Below are 16,782 nucleotides of genomic sequence, written 5' to 3' on the forward strand. Positions count from 1 at the left end.
ATGTGAAATTGTTACAAGATTATTCTAAAATGGCGCCATTTGTAGTCGCTCTCTCTCTCTTAGATAGATGGCGATTGCAAAGGTTATTCTATTTTTTTAGATTTTACGACAATCTATCTTTCCGATGAACTCGGTACAAACAAATCAAACGCAAGCGCATAGAGAGAATAGATAAACGGTTGTTTTTCTTTTCAAACGTTGAAGATTGTAAAACGATTATAGTCCACTAAGATTACTTGGCTTCCCTGTGTCAATTAGAAGTTAAAAGGAAAATTGCAGACTTATGATAGAGTTAGTTTTATAAGATAGGTGGAAAGAATCAAGCGTGCACAGACGTATCCTACACAATAATAATTGAAAAATGTCTAGCATATTTAATTTATTAGGCGAAATCGCCGAATCTGACAGAGGTGAGCAAAACTTATTTTTATAATATGATTTATATATATATTATATGACACGACAAGGTATTCTTTTATAATCCATTAAAATTGTAAACTTGCAACTAATACATAAAGTCAAATATATTTGTGGAAGAATATTTTTTTTACTATATCATCATATAAATCAATATGATAGTTACAAAAAATATTCTAGTTCGAATAATCACTTTATTTTGTGTAGAGAGAGAAAAGTGTTTTATCAGAATATAAAAAAATTATATTGAATGGACATTATTGAGTGATGTTAGAATTGAAAATGCATATAATAAATTAAATTCTCTATAGGTCAAATAATGAAATCTATTGTGCAATCTGAAACATCTCATAATATTAAACTGAATTCTCTTAAGACTATGGGAGGCACAAAGCCAAAAAAACTAAAGATGAGATCAAATTCTGATATGAATCTGTCTCATAGCACACATTCAATCAATATCAAGAAAAATACAAATGGTAACAAAGAACTAGATTGCCTAAAACTAAAAGTAACTCAAACAGATAATAATGGATGCCCAATATCTCCAGGAAAAGAAAAAAAAGTAATAAAATTCATTGTATTATCAATATATATATATATATATATATAATACATAAAGTATAATACACAGATTTTAATATGTAGACTTGATTATATACATAGATTTTATTATAAAGAATTTTCTAGTTATATCAGAATTCTATTGTATATTTTTATAAATTTGTAGAGTCTTTAATTTTTGTTTGCCAAGAAATTATTTGCAATATTTTCTTTTCTTTTATAGAAGTTAATTGCACAGTCACCGAAATTCAAAGAATTTGCTTTAAAAGAAATGACTATGATTAATAAAAGTCCAAAAGCACAATTAAATGAAGATATTTTTAAGAAACCATTGTCTTATAAAAAAAATATCAAGCAATTTCCTAAACCAGAAAAATTAGCATATTGGTATGACGATCAATATAAATTTGGTATGTATGGACAATTGTTCTTATTTAATAAATAGATAATTAATAATTAAAATGAAATTTAAACGAAATGTTACATAATAGTATTAATGCAGCAAAATATTTTCCAAATAAATCTTTCATATAGATTATGGATATATTGAGGCCATAGAAAAAGAATTTAAAGATCTATTTTCTAAGGAGAAAGAAAATATAAAGTCTTCTGAAGAAAAAGAATTGATGTTAGGTATAAAGTACAACATATATATTTATTCACTTGTAAGTTTATAATTTACATTTTCTTTTTCTTTCAGAGACACCTATGTTATTAGAAGTTCCAAAATTGGTTTTTGATGGATCTTTTGATGAAGAACACAAGAAATTCTTATCTTGTGATTTACCTGAAATATCTGACATATCCGATGATGATACGCTACAGTAATAATCATAATATAAGAATTATTTTAATGTTCTCAGATTCTTATAAGATTAGATATAAGTTTTAATATTAAATTTTTACTATTATAATTTATTTTTTATAATTAAATATGTTTTTGTATTGATAAATAATAAAACATTGTAATTATATGCATATTAAATTATTTGTAAATGGTCAGAAAGAATATGAAATTTAATTTTTATTAAATTATAACATTTTAATAACAAAAATAACATATAGCACATCTTTTTCTCTATTCACACATTTTAAAACAGAAGTATACTTTACAAAAAAATTGATTTAACGGATTTCCCATTTTTTTTTTATCTCTAACAAATATGTTTGAGTCCAGAGTACAGAAAATCAATTAACTTTCACTTGTGTGTAATGCATTGTTACTGGTTTTTTCCGGTTTTAATTCTTTATAGCATCAGATCATCTGTTTTGCAACATAGGTTTCCTAATATTAATCTCTTCCTTTCCTCTACAAAAGTTTGCCTTTTAGTATTTCATATACCATTTTGTTCCTAAAATACGGCATATCATCCTGTGTAAAAGTTATCTTTTTGTTGGCGCAGACATACTCGGCGAACATACAGGAAAACATTCCACAATCACTGCCATTCATTTGTTGAGGAATATTTTTGGCAGACTGCAATGTCCAGTTGCTCATATCGTACGGTTGTTTCTTCTTGTCCTGACTTTCATCTTGTAGATACTGCTTTAGTGCCATCAGGCATTTTGGATTATTGCCGCCCATACTATCGTAATAAAGAATCGATTTGTCCCGGAAATCTATTATCGACATACACCAGTGGATATCGAGATGTATGGGCACGACCACGAGATCCTGTGCAAATATATCCACTTTCCTGGTCCATCGTCTCAGAGACGAGTGTCCGCCTGAGAGTAATTTCGGATAGAAGAATGTGTTCATGGCGTGTACCTTCGGGTATTTATTCGAGGACGTGCCTCTGGCGATCAACAAGTTCATATAGAAGTTTATCACTTCGTCATTTAACCAATTTAAGCCAGCCAATGTATGGATATCCTTTCTTGTGATCCTCAGGCCAAAACCTTCTGCGAGAACCTCATCTTGTGGACAAGATATGAGAGCATTTCTCACTTCTTGTAGCATTTTATCCGTAAGCACTGGTAATGCCGGTTCTTCTGGTTCCTCTCTGTCATCCAGAACAGCTAGACATAGTCTCATAGAGCGTGCTAACTGTTCTTCTAGAGCCGCTTCCCGTGCATATCTATTGTGTTTTGATAACACACATGTCATTTTTTTCAGTTCTTCGGCCTCTCTATGCCGCTGCTCGATTCGCTCGTTGTATCTCTTAGCAACTTGCGGGATAAAGTCCTGCCTCATGACTGCTTTCGCGGCCAACTCGTCGCGTAAAGAATTAGTTGCGACGACTTTAACAGGCGACTTCGGCGCAGTAACAGGTTTTACTGTACTGACATTGGGCTTATCAATTGTAATCTTCTTGAAGGATTGTAAATGCGGTGTGATATCTTTCTTGCCATAATCTAAAGTAGGAACTTTTCCCTTGTCTATTCTAGTACAACTCGATAAGTTGCCTCTGCTAGAGTACGCCATACAGGAGTGCACAGGAGCATTAGTGGTGACAGATTGAACCTTATCATTAGGCGTTACAACCTCCTCGCGCTTTTCCAAATCGATTACTTCTACGGGCTTATGCATATAATTATGTTCCGCACATTTATGTTTCAATATATGTATCCTATTTGGAAGGAAATTATGCAGCAATTCTTCATACTGATGTCTTTCTTTCAACTGATTGGTTTTACATAACGTAGGACATAACGTAGGACATTTATGACTAGGATCTTGTGTCCTGTGTTTATGATTGATTAAATGGCCCATAGTAGATTTATTGTTGATTGATTGATGCGACATAAATGGAGAACATGTGGATTTATAAGCGGAAGATGCAACTGATGCGTGACATTGATGAGATTGTGGTTGTTTCTTGTGAGTGCCATTCAACTTGGCACATGGTCTTGTTGGCGAACATTTCTGTTCGCTCAGGAATATAACATCATCATCGTCATCACTGTCATCAATGTCAAAATAATCTTCCATCAAACGTGCTGTGTTGCAACTGGTTTTAAACCTCTTTGGCGTATGAAATTCTCTCTCAAAGTTATAATCCCTGGAAGCTTTTCGTTTTTTAGATTGCTCATCTGCCCATCCAAAAATTTTCTTCAAAAAATCAAATATCATTGTCATTGTCAAGAAAAATATATATCCCAATAATTTTATTGTCCATTCAACACATTCACTGTCTTCTATTTAGCTCGATCTAAAAGAAAATAAGGAGATCTTATATATGCTCTAACACTCCTGAGTATTAAATATGTTCTTGTTCAATTAAAAAGTTTTATTCATCTCAAACTAAAGATCAAAAAATCACATTTAATGAGAAAAATAAAATGATTCTTGTCTATATCTTGCGTATTTTCAAATAAGGATACTTACATCATATCTGAAATTAGGCAAAAATATGCAAACACTGATACGTATTTCGTTTCTGACTAGGGGCCACCTCGCTTCAACGAACATATTAGAGCTAGCGACGGATGGGACAAAGCCGCCATTAATGGATAGCGGAAATTATAGCATTACGCGCCATTTTTAAATAAAACAAAAAGAGGAATTATTTCAATTGAGTTGAATAAATAAATAAAATTTAATTAAATGGAATAAATGTCATAAATTAAGAAATTGAACAATAGTAACAAATATATATATATATTTCAACCGTAACCGAATCCGCAACGCGTAGTGTGATTACAGCTTAGGGCCGTAAGTAAACCGACCAATCATAATCGAACATTCTTATGCGTTGTGAGAATGCTTGATTATGATTGATCAATTTACGATCTTACGGTTATTAAATTAAAATCTTTTCATGGGCAATAGCTTTTACGCAGAACTCTCCCGCGTCTTTTCTCAGGAATGACTCGAGTGTCGATAATAAAATTGAATATTAATTTGAGATATTTTAAGAGAAAAATCTATAATTTTTTATAAAACTGAGTTATCCACGAATATTTTATAAATATATAGAGAAGAAGAGAAAGCGAAAGAGTTAAATCCCCCTAATTTTAAATTATCAAATTTGTGAGTTGAGAATAGAGGAGTTTAGTTTAAAGGGACTCGATTGTAACCTCACGTCTCCACGTCTGGAATTGGAATGTTGTTTTTTCTCCATCTTCGTTTTCGTTCGTATATCTACATCAAGATGAACACCGAAGTCTGAAAAAAATCTGTAAGATTTATTATACAAGTTTTTATAAGAATAATACAATTATGTGTAATAAACTGTAATTATTTTTTTGGATATCTAAAAATCCTAACTTTTACTGCTGCATAAACTTAATAAATGAAGCAGAATCTATTAAAATACTAGGATTTATTATACTTAAAATATATTTTCCATTCTTTCTATTATTATATAAATGAATATACCTATAACAATTAATTATATTAATATTTATAATAATAGGCAATTGACTGTTTTAATTATATTTTTATCAATGATATTTTTGCAGCTGAGATAAAAGTATTTTATACTTGAGTATAAAAATAAAGCGGAAATATATATATTACTGATTAGAAGAAACAAAATCTAATTTCATGAGTAATATTAAACAAGGATTTATTGCTGTACATGTGGGTATGTAATTGATTCAGATATAATTTATAATTGTTTCCTATATGATTACTAACAATACTATTATACTTTCTTGTTAGGTGCTGGACAGCATTCTGCATCTCTCAAAGAAAAATATCAAAAGTTATGTCATGAAGCATGCAAAGTGGTAAGACTTTTAAATGTTTTAATTAACTGTAATATATATGTAATATTGGAAACTAACAAAAATAATAATTACTCAACATTTTTGTTAATGAAAAATCTCCAAATTTTGATCATAAAATCTACTATTAAGAAAGTATTCAGAAGTTTTGAAATATTCTTTATGTAACTCTTAAATCACTTCTATAACACTTAAATCAAAATTACTTTCTTTTTAATTAAAAATTGTTTTTCCAAGGGAGCTCAAAGTTTGACATGCAATGGCAATGCATTAGATGCAGCGGTAGAAACAGTGATGGTGCTGGAAGATTCTCCTATGACAAATGCTGGATTTGGTTCAAATCTCACTTTGAATGGAACAGTAGAATGTGATGCGAGTGTGATGGATGGCAATAATTTGCAGTACGGTGCAATTGGTGCAGTTAGTGGAATAAAAAATCCAGTTTTGTTGGCAAAACGTTTGTGTGAACAGCAATCTATTAAATTTGCATACGGCCGAATTCCACCTAGGTACACATTTAATATCATTTTATCTCTTCAAAATATTAATAATTGTATTATAATGTAATAATTGTATTATATGTATACACATATAATTATTATTTTATATATATATAATCTCTATTTTTTTACTAGCTTTCTGGTTGGAAATGGTGCTCATATTTGGGCACATGAAATGGGCATACAAACATTACCACCGGAACAATTAATATCGAGTATGTATAATTAATAATATAAGAGATATTTATTAGATTTTAGCAAAATTATTTCTGAGAGAGATTTTTCTGTGTATAAGAGAGTTCTGCTATTTCTCGTTACATCTCTTATTTATTTACCCAATATCTACAATTAATAAAATATTTTAATATTGCATTTCAGTGAGAGCTCAGAAAATATATAAACACTATAAAAGAAAAGTAGAAGATTGCAGTGTGGAGGCTCAAAAGGTAAAAAAAGTTATTGAACCTGATTTAAATAAAATTTATCATCACCAGTGATTGTTATTATGTTGCAGTGTGTAAAGAAAAGGATGGACACAGTAGGTGCAATATGTGTGGATGTTGATGGAAATATTGCTGCAGCTTGTTCGAGTGGTGGTATAATTCTGAAATATCCTGGAAGAGTCGGGCAGGTATAATTAATTTATATTTCTTGCATGGCTATAATAAATTGTCCATGAAACACATGTAATTTCAATCTTCTAAAAAATTTTAAAAAATTTTTATACAATTCTTATACAGGGTGTCTGGAAAGTTGTAAAAAAAAATGTAAAAAAGAAGGATGCCAAGCAGATTATAAGTTACGATTTTTTTTAACATAAAAGTGGCTATAACTTGGAAACGACTTATTTCCGGACCTATGTTTATAGCATTTTTTCCTTCTTTTGGAAATCACTTCCCGAAGTACTGCGGGCAATTTTCCGGACATCTTGTATATGTAGATTTTTACATCTACATCTTGTACTACATTATATCTACATCTTATATTCTAAATATTAGGCTGGAGTATGGGGTTGCGGTGCGTGGGCGTGCAAGGATACTTCTTATTCAGTGGGCGCTAGTACGTCAGGTTGTGGTGAACATCTTGTGCGCACCTCATTAGCACGTACAGTTGCAGAAGCTATTTCCAACACCTCTTGTCCGACTACGAGTCTGCATCAAGCGATGAACGTAGATTTTATCGGTGCATCATAGGTTTAGCATAAACAATGTCGCGACGATTAATCAAAGCAATGACAATCTTTTCAATGTTTTTCTATTAGATTCGAAATTTCTCTGTGGGCTCGAACAAAAACTTGGCGGTGTTATCGCTATACGTTATTCGCCACAAGAAGGATTAGGTGATTTTCTGTGGAGCCACTCAACGAATTCCATGATAATAGGTTACATGAATACATGTCAACGCACACCAATGGTATATGTTCCATTTTTTCTTTGAGTTTAGTTTTAGACATACTTTTCTTGCAATATAAATATTTACATATGAAGAATATTCTTATTTCTAAGCACCGATTTGTTTTCTAACAAGATTATTAAATTAAATTATTTGTATGTTAAAAAAGCACCTTTTTTTTATAGAGCTACATGTCGGCCTTACCATCGCATGAGGTAGGTAAGAAAGCTATTGTCGAAGGTGTCTGCTTCAAGATAAAATCTGAAAGAGAGTCTGAATAAGAGTATATTATATATTACCTGATTATAAGATAATTATAGGAGATTATATATATTGCCTGTGATGTTTTGTAAAAACAAGGTTTTGTAAAAATAACTGGTAGCCTAAAATACTTTATATAAAATTTTTATACGAATTCGCGTCAATTTGTTTCATGGAGTTCATACATAATAGTACTGCCAGATTAAATTGTTTTACACAATCAATTTTGCGAGATACACACATATTTTTCTAAATTTTTAACTTGTTAACTTGTGCATACAAAATACAATGAATCATGATGACAGTTTGAAAGTAATTTTTACTTACAATACTTATAAATACTCTCTATCCATCAAAACGCACATGATTTAATATATTTAATATATTACATATATATTATATATTTAATATATATTATATATTTAATATATATTATATATTTAATATATAATATATATGTATTATTGTATAATATATATGTACAGATATAAACAGAGAATTCAATTTTATAATCGGTTCAGATGCTATGGCAATATTAAAATCATTTATCTTAAAGGAATCAAATATATTCTTAAAGATAATAAATATATTATAGATTAAATATCTTTAACTCTATCGATTATAATCGTGAACACTCTGCATATTTTGATCGATAGATTTACATATTTTTCAAAAACTTGTTTAATTTAATAGAAAATCTACCTATATATATCACAATTACAAACTGCCTATATCGTTGAATCGCTTTAATTTCTCCGGAAATACGTCCTTGAAGAGTACTGGATCTGCGCGGAACTCGACCGATTCCAATGGCATGGTTCCGTAAATAGAGGAGAATTTGTTTATACACTGTGTACGTTCCACCATGTGCGTCAAATCCGCGGATAACATTTCAGTATTAGTACATTCAGGACATCGGAACTTTTTCTTTGGTGTTACCTGTACAAAGTTTTACGAGATTTTTAGGAAAATGTCAGTATCACGAGACTTGAATAAAAAAAATGTTTGCTTACTTTTATCGGAGCTTTTCTAGTAACGTTTGCTATTAGAAAATTCATCGCGATATCTTCGCAATTCATATGCTCGTCGACCCATTCCTTTATATCTCCAGGCATGGCTGTCGTATACATGTAATTCCAATACTGAAAATCATATTAGGTAAAGTACAACAGTAACATTTGATACTAATAGAAATTATGTAAAAATTCTATAATTTACTTTGCTAGATTAATTTCTGTATATTCCTGGATAAGGATAACAGGAAAGGATATTGTCTTTTGATAGGAAAAAGATCCCGAAATTTCTATAACAATATCTTTGTAGTCTGTAACATGTTAAAAGATGGATAACAAAATTAGGTTCAATTTTTAATCGGGTTTTAATTTTTTAATCAGAGAGAAGACAACGTAAATGTTTACGATATATACCTTATGATGAAAAGCTGCTCCTGTTAAAACCATAGAAATGCTGTTTGTCCATTCACTCTCATACTTCCAACAATTAGTGCTATTATCCCACATATGTATACGAGATGGAAATCCAACGATTCTGTCTGGAAATTCCCTCCATACCTAAAAGTATTTAAGATAAATTTCACCACTACCGAAAAACTAGTTATGTTTTGTGAAAGATATAATATGAAGTCCTTGCTATTCAAGTATACCTCATAAGCAAATTCCACTTCATCAGCAGTTAACATGATAATATCATCATCTATCGATAATACTGCTTCAGTTTCAATTTCGTCATATGGGTAAAAACGATTTGACAACTTATTTTCCTTTGTTTGAATCACTTTTAATGGCTTATTCACTTTTGGCCATCTTGTAGCTGTATAATATTAAGTTGTAAAGAGAATTTGATAAAATTAACATGTAAATAAATTAAAAATACATGCTTACAAATAAATGAAAATTTCTTACAAGGTGGTGGATTTTTATGCTGATTATTCCAAATTACCAAAACTTTAGATAAACTTGGTACTTTCACAAGTTTATTAATTAATAGGAATAGCAACTCCAGTCTGTCATATGTTAATATTACAGCAGTAAAACCGCGTGTTTTAGGAGCAGTTACCGGTAGAAAAAGTGGTGAAGGCTTCCCCTATAAAAGAAATTATTTATTTGACATATGAAAAATACGTCATTTTTGCTTCAATAGCTCCTTTATATCCACCTTATAAGATGGCACATTCCAATATGTGTAATCTCGTATCAAATGCGGAAATACGCGATCCGTGAGTATTTCTAATGTAGTTTCTGTAATCTTTTCCATTGTACTGAAATAACGATTATAAAGCCATGCATTTTGTTCTTGCATCTCCATGATGCGTTGATGGGATATCTTTTTTAGCAATTGTATTATTAATAAAATGTCAACTTCGCGTACAAATACAGCAGCTCTAGAAATTAGAAAGAAAAAATTAATTCATAAATATAACTATGCACACAAAATTAACTATAGATTTCAATTTATGTTATTGCTCACTTTGTCCAATCAATTACATCATGGAATGGCATTGTTAGAGAATCAGCTATAATCACAGGTATACACCCAGCTGCCATTGCATCTAAAAGTGAGCTTTGGGCAAGTCTAGCGCCGCGAATTATTAGACAAAATGTTGCCGACTGAAAAAGTATAAAAGAAAATCTCCATCATTTATATATTGAGAGAAAAAGAAATGTTGCAATAATTATTGTAAATATATTACTTGCAGAATATCAGGATATTTATATAAGCCTTTGCCTACGCAACGTATTGTATTATTCATAGGATTAAAATGTAGACATGGACCTAATATTAAAATATCCTTTGGATACGTCGATTTTACTTCCATTAAATCTTGCTCAAAAGCAGTATTAATATTGATTTGCGAAGACATCACTAACCATGTCCTGGAATGTAAAATAATTCGTATTACAAATGTATTATATACAAATGTTACAGAAATCAGATATATATATATATAATATATATAATTACCTCCCATTACTGTAATTTATCTTGAGATTATTTATTAGTGGATTATACACTGGTAAACTAATGTCAAAACCAGGCCTGTATGTCAATGATGACATTCCAGCACCTGCAATCATCGCTCTTCCCACTGGCACATCAATGACAGTGTTGTAGTCTGGCACACTTCCAGGTACCATGTTGAAAATTAGATGATTCTCTCCTTTCTTCCAGCTACATACATAATAACAAATTTTATTAATTAAAAGTATAAACTATTAGATGTTACAGTAATTAAGTAACTTACAAAGGTAATGATTTTAATGCTTGAGAAACCTCTTGCAATCTTAATCTATTCTGATTGAGAGTATCAATGGAGGGAACAAAAATACAAGCTTCATATGGATTTGGAGTATAAAATTTACTGTTGATAATAGCATTCAGAATTTGATAAAATTCCCTCGTCATTTGGTTTGTTATTGGTCTACCCATAGGATCCAAGTATATCTTGGGTGGATAGACATATACCAAAAGTTTATTTCCCTGACTGCCGCATCGATATACATTGAAACAAGTGAAATATGTACAGGAAGAATTGGTAGCATCACTTGCAGTCAAGTCAGCGGATAACATTTGAGTGGGTAGAGCATTTACGTCATCCAGTGTTATAGGAATATATTCGGAACGTTTTTGTATAGTGCCAAATTTGAAAATATAATACACCGAAATCAGTATAATAAATAGTGTAAATATTAACAAACATATCACAAAGATATTATGATAATGATATAAGATTCTACTGCTTTTATGCGATATACGCATTGGGAATATCATCCTGTATATTTTATCAAATATATATATGCTGTAAATCTCACATATACTATAAAATATTCCAATCTTCCCTGCGACATTAAACTGTGATGTCTGTGTGGAATATATGCAACATTTGAAGCATTTTATATCATGTGTAGATATTTCAGTATATATAGTATTATAAGAATACAAATCTCATTATTAAAATTCTATCTTACTCTTTCTTAGCTTTGATTTATAAAATTGTCAATATACTATTAATACAGATACTTGTAACATACATATATGTAATGTATATATAGTATAAATGTGTCAAGATTTGTTAGTCTTGATTTTTTTCTTATCAAAATGTCTCCAATAGGTACAGTTATCCGATACAAAGCTATTGGTTTTGTTCTCTTAGTAATTTCTATATGATTATATCATCTCTATTTTGTATTTATAATAATTCTGTTCATCACAAATCTTTTTCACGAATTATATATTACTTTCCTAAAGTCCCTCACGTTCTCTCTTTTTCTTCTCTTTTCTCCATCCTTTCGAACGTGTCAAAATTTTGTAATCACAAATAAAAAATTATTTTTATAACATCAACTTTATACAACTCATACACCATGTTTTCTCTCTACTTTTTACACCGAGTGTCTTCCAAAGGTCCGTTCGTATAGTATGTGTCAAGATTTGTTAGTCTTGATTTTTTTCTTATCAAAATGTCTCCAGTAGGTACAGTTATCCGATACAAAGCTATTGGTTTTGTTCTCTTAGTAATTTCTATATGATTATATCATCTCTATTTTGTATTTATAATAATTCTGTTCATCACAAATCTTTTTCACAAATTATATATTACTTTCCTAAAGTCCCTCACGTTCTCTCTTTTTCTTCTCTTTTCTCCATCCTTCCGAACGTGTCAAAATTTTGTAATCACAAATAAAAAATTATTTTTATAACATCAACTTTATACAACTCATACACCATGTTTTCTCTCTACTTTTTACACCGAGTGTCTTCCAAAGGTCCGTTCAAATAGCTGCGCAGAAACCCCCCAATCGTGCGCGATGGCCACGTGAAGATCGGTCCTGAGGCAATCGCCGGGCGTTGAAAACGCCAGCGTGAGCTCGCGAGAAGGAACATGGCGGCGATGACAGGCTGGTGACAATTTGATATGGGATGGGCGTCGCGTTAAACGAGGGAGAACGCAGAGTCTTTTTTTCTCGAAGTCGTGATGATAATGAATGGTGATATCGCGACGTTTAAACATGGCGATCATTTGATATCACAGTCGTCTTCCGAGCCGCGAGTTTTGCTGCTGAAGAGCGCGCGGGGGTAGTACACCGTATCTCGTCTCGTACACACGCCCGCCGAGGAAACGTCAGTGGCTTCGCACGTCGGGTTAAAGATCATCGTCATTTCCCCCGCGGCATCGAGAGGAGCATCGTAAGATGGCCCGGGAATACGATCATCTGTTTAAGCTGCTCATCATAGGAGACAGCGGTAAATATAAGCACACGGAACATCACCATACTGTACGTGAAGACGCGCAATTAAAGAAATCTCCGTCAGTCGTTCTTTTTTTCTCTCTCTCCTCTGCTTCTTCGTCTCTCTCCTCCTCCCCCTCTCTCTCTTCAATAAATTTTGTTCCGGGAAATGTAAGAAATTGCAGCGAAAAATGACAGATCGCGCAGTCTTTATGTGTCATGATACTCGTTGATCGCCTATCATTATCAGAAGTGTCAGTTTATTAAATGATGAGTCTGATGACATATATACATTGGCTGTCCACTGCACTGTTGGCATAGCTTAGATACATTTCATGATGAAAATTGTATCTTCCTGTAGGGCAGATTTAGAGCAATGGTAGAGGAGATTACGCATTGCAACATAAAGAGAAATAGATAATGAAGTGATAAAGAGATACTCATCGACTACTTTTTATCACTTGTTCATTTCCCATATTTTCACCATTAATATTTAGTTTATGAATATAATAAAAGATTTATGCACATATATTTATTTTACTTTAAATGACTCTGTAGTATAAAAATGTAGTAAAAATATGGAATAATTTCGAAATATATATCTGTCAGCGCTAATATTTATTCATACAAAGCATCTGCATATTTTGTAATTTTTTCGAAAACTATCTTTATCAACATTTTATATACATGTAAAGAACATATTTTTTGTTTTTAAGGTGTAGGTAAAAGCTCGCTACTTCTGAGATTTGCCGACAATACTTTCAATGGCAGTTATATAACTACGATAGGAGTGGACTTTAAAATACAAACTGTGGAGATAGACGGTGAGCGAGTAAAGCTGCAAATTTGGGATACCGCTGGGCAAGAACGTTTCCGGACAATAACCTCAACTTACTATAGGGGAACACATGGCGTTATAGTTGTATATGATGTGACCAGCGGTGATACGTTTGCGAATGTTAAGCGATGGTTGCATGAAATCGAACAGAATTGTGATGTGGTTAACAGGGTACTTGTAGGAAATAAGAATGATGCACCTAATCAGAAAGTGGTGTTGACAGAAGATGCGCAAAGATTCGCCAATCAAATGGGAATACAGTTGTTTGAAACTTCTGCCAAGGATAATATTAATGTGGAGGAAGTACGTCGCTCTAATTTTTTTCTGTTTTATAATTTTAAATGATTAAACTTTAAGTATAAACTATTTAATTATTATATTATGCCAATATTATATTAATGATAAATGAGTAACTATTCACCAAAGTTTAAAGAAACTTGTACATAAATTTGTAGATTCGTATTTTGAGAAAAATTTACAATAATGCATTATTTGCAGATGTTCATGGCAATAACGCGACAAGTATTGCGGACCAAAAAAGAACGCAAGGAGCGGCAAGCCATACAAACCAACGAGACAGTCAACCTGAGAAAAAGCACAAAACAGCATAGGAAAAAATGTTGTTAGCGAGCGTTGTATAAGCATGCTACTCCCTATTCACAAAATATTATTTGATACGATAATTAGGACAGAATAAAACAGAGAGCATGTGTTAGTATCACTAGCGGACATGAGACGCTGGAAACCCTGATATTTTCTAACACCAACTTTTTTGTGAGTTTTGTATTCCAATTATGATACCTAAGATTGTATGCTAATGAAAAAAAAAAGTATACACTTTTGACGTTAATATATATCGTATTTAAATATCGAGTCGAGATATCGAGCGAACGCGTAGGGCTTATTTAGTGAAAACGATTGTCTATGCGACATTCCTTTTGGGCTTTCGCGTGCTACGTTTAAGAACGAAGGCCTATTCATTTGTAACATTTACAAAAGGACAACTTTTCACATATAAACATGCAAATATTAAAAATTATTTTCACACAAACGTGCGCCCATTTCATATTACATAATCGTTAAGTAAAACACACGACTAATGAATTCTCCTTCATAAAACATTGCTAATTTTTCCAAAGTCATTTTGGTCATTGCATAGAGTTTTGCTGCACAATGAGTTACCATATTTTAAATAAATTGTATTTAAAATGAGTAGGATAAAGTTTCTTGAACAAAAAACCGAGCGATCGATATTATTAGCTAATCCAAATAATTCGCGTAGGACATTTAGTAAAATTAAGGTACATCCTGTATATATATAGTTTGATGACGCTTTCAGTGCACTCTAAAAGATTTGATCGGACATTAGGCAATTGAATGTATTGGTATAGAAAAAAGACTGGATACACACTGTTTATAAAAATCATAAAAAATCTGCTTGATCATGTGAAATTCGATATACTTCCTTTCTACCATATTCAAAAGACTATCGTAATGAATTTAAAATCAATCGTGATTTAATTTACGAAATTTACAATGAGCATATTTATAACTTTCTCTTGTGAATTTTATAATTAAATTTTTTTATGCTAAAATATTGTAATTATTTTAAGCATACAATTTGAGTGTATATGAGAACAACAATATTTTTAAATATTTTTTGAAGAAAAAGATTTTCTTTAAGAATGAAATTATTTAGTGCAATCTTTGATAATTGAAAGTGAAGTAAATTTTCTCTAGTAAAAGATATATGTGTCCTTTATCATATATTTCCATTGAAATTGGAATATGCAGTATTTAGTTGTGCGCATGAAAATAAAACATTCAACAGTATTATATATGTCACTTTTTAATTTTATATACGGTCTAATGTATACCTATATGCATAATATAGCGGCTCTATAACGAGAAAAAGAAAAGTTTATATCTACGCGTCCGAATTTTATACATACTCAGAGAGATATATAAATACGCAGAAAAGTACTTTAAATTGTCCATGCATTTACGACGAACATACACATACACACGTCCCCATATACATACAGTTAAATATTTATTGCAGAAGGGTAAATAGCAAGACGATAAAATACGAATTATGATCGGTCATGTCCAGCTATGACAGAAGCTGTCTGTATTAATCTGTGATAATAGTTAAGATAATGTCGCCAGCTGCCAGTGTAATACTGCTGCGTGTACCTACTCCCTGCCTCCATTATAATTGTTGTAATTAGTATCATTAGCCATTTATTTCTCTCTTCTTCTTTTTTTTCCTTTAATATCACAATTACATATCTTCCTTTTAGAGGCAATAAAGCGGCATCCCACAAAATATGTACATATTCTCTACTTGCCAGTTTTAGTGGCATATTATTCACGAAATATTTCAATCGAGCATATTCATTCTTGTTTACTGTTATACAGTTACGACGTTGTAATATTATTATACATACTACGATTATAAATAAATAGGAATCTACATGTATGTATTAAATAAGTATTGCTTCCACTCCTATCTCTGTCGAGTTGGAAAATTTCTACTCAATTTTTTCATATTTTTATATGAAAAATATTTTCTTTAAATAATCTAAAATATGTGTAAAAACAAGCAGAATCACGTTGATTAAATAACAATGGATATACATGCAAAAAGAGAAAAACAAAGGGATATTTTCAAGAGAGCTTTATACATGTAATGATTCTTAATGTTATGTGCAAATTATTTCTAATTTATAAAAATGTATGTCGCATGATTTTTTTTAAACGAATATATAATGACAATATATATTTTATTCCAAAGAGCCATTTCGTCGAATATAATTACATGTTAAAATCCTATATACGTTGTTACTCGTTAAGAGAGACTTTGTATGATAACATTCCTGCTATCGTT

At 31.2% G+C, this 16,782-nt stretch overlaps 5 protein-coding genes across 7 annotated transcripts; 3 read left to right on the plus strand and 2 right to left on the minus strand.

Moving 5' to 3' along the window:
- Positions 1-106: 106 nt before the first annotated feature.
- LOC145965693 (uncharacterized) lies at positions 107-1,955 on the plus strand. Of its 2 annotated transcripts, XM_083089348.1 has the most exons (5): positions 107-410; positions 729-982; positions 1,205-1,391; positions 1,516-1,614; positions 1,682-1,955. In XM_083089348.1, exons 1-5 carry the CDS (start codon positions 362-364, stop codon positions 1,807-1,809), a joined length of 717 nt encoding a protein of 238 aa, XP_082945474.1. In that variant the 5' UTR covers positions 107-361; the 3' UTR covers positions 1,810-1,955. The 2 variants fall into 2 exon arrangements, with proteins under 2 accessions (XP_082945474.1, XP_082945475.1); XM_083089349.1 differs by lacking the exon at positions 1,516-1,614.
- A 32-nt stretch (positions 1,956-1,987) lies between these two features.
- LOC145965689 (uncharacterized) lies at positions 1,988-4,451 on the minus strand. The gene is made up of 2 exons (XM_083089343.1): positions 4,313-4,451; positions 1,988-4,136 (listed from the first exon to the last, which is right to left on the minus strand). The coding sequence occupies exon 2, from the start codon at positions 4,061-4,063 to the stop codon at positions 2,291-2,293; it is 1,773 nt and encodes a 590-aa protein (XP_082945469.1). The 5' UTR covers positions 4,064-4,136; positions 4,313-4,451; the 3' UTR covers positions 1,988-2,290.
- A 287-nt stretch (positions 4,452-4,738) lies between these two features.
- Positions 4,739-8,826, plus strand: Tasp1 (Taspase 1). Its single transcript, XM_083089347.1, has 10 exons — positions 4,739-5,105; positions 5,389-5,513; positions 5,591-5,658; positions 5,893-6,164; positions 6,291-6,370; positions 6,534-6,601; positions 6,670-6,786; positions 7,154-7,337; positions 7,417-7,568; positions 7,733-8,826. The coding sequence occupies exons 2-10, from the start codon at positions 5,474-5,476 to the stop codon at positions 7,826-7,828; spliced, it is 1,077 nt and encodes a 358-aa protein (XP_082945473.1). The 5' UTR covers positions 4,739-5,105; positions 5,389-5,473; the 3' UTR covers positions 7,829-8,826.
- On the minus strand, positions 7,937-13,121 carry Sotv (exostosin glycosyltransferase sotv). Of its 2 annotated transcripts, none has more exons than XM_083089342.1 (10): positions 11,071-13,114; positions 10,791-10,997; positions 10,519-10,702; positions 10,296-10,435; positions 9,984-10,209; positions 9,731-9,911; positions 9,472-9,638; positions 9,236-9,379; positions 8,822-8,950; positions 7,937-8,747 (listed from the first exon to the last, which is right to left on the minus strand). In XM_083089342.1, the coding sequence occupies exons 1-10, from the start codon at positions 11,595-11,597 to the stop codon at positions 8,526-8,528; spliced, it is 2,127 nt and encodes a 708-aa protein (XP_082945468.1). In that variant the 5' UTR covers positions 11,598-13,114; the 3' UTR covers positions 7,937-8,525. The 2 variants fall into 2 exon arrangements, 1 of the variants encoding a protein (XP_082945468.1); XR_014436775.1 differs by lacking the exon at positions 7,937-8,747 and adding an exon at positions 9,027-9,132 and having other exon boundaries at positions 8,818-8,950; positions 11,071-13,121.
- Positions 12,671-16,690, plus strand: Rab35 (RAS oncogene family member Rab35). The gene is made up of 3 exons (XM_083089350.1): positions 12,671-13,070; positions 13,771-14,195; positions 14,391-16,690. The coding sequence occupies exons 1-3, from the start codon at positions 13,019-13,021 to the stop codon at positions 14,517-14,519; spliced, it is 606 nt and encodes a 201-aa protein (XP_082945476.1). The 5' UTR covers positions 12,671-13,018; the 3' UTR covers positions 14,520-16,690.
- The last annotated feature ends 92 nt before the right edge of the window (positions 16,691-16,782 follow it).

The sequence above is a fragment of the Camponotus vicinus genome, unplaced genomic scaffold, assembly GCF_025532165.1.
Source record: "Camponotus vicinus isolate PSW18456_S1 unplaced genomic scaffold, iyCamVici1.0 SCAF_14, whole genome shotgun sequence".
NCBI lineage: Eukaryota > Metazoa > Arthropoda > Insecta > Hymenoptera > Formicidae > Camponotus > Camponotus vicinus.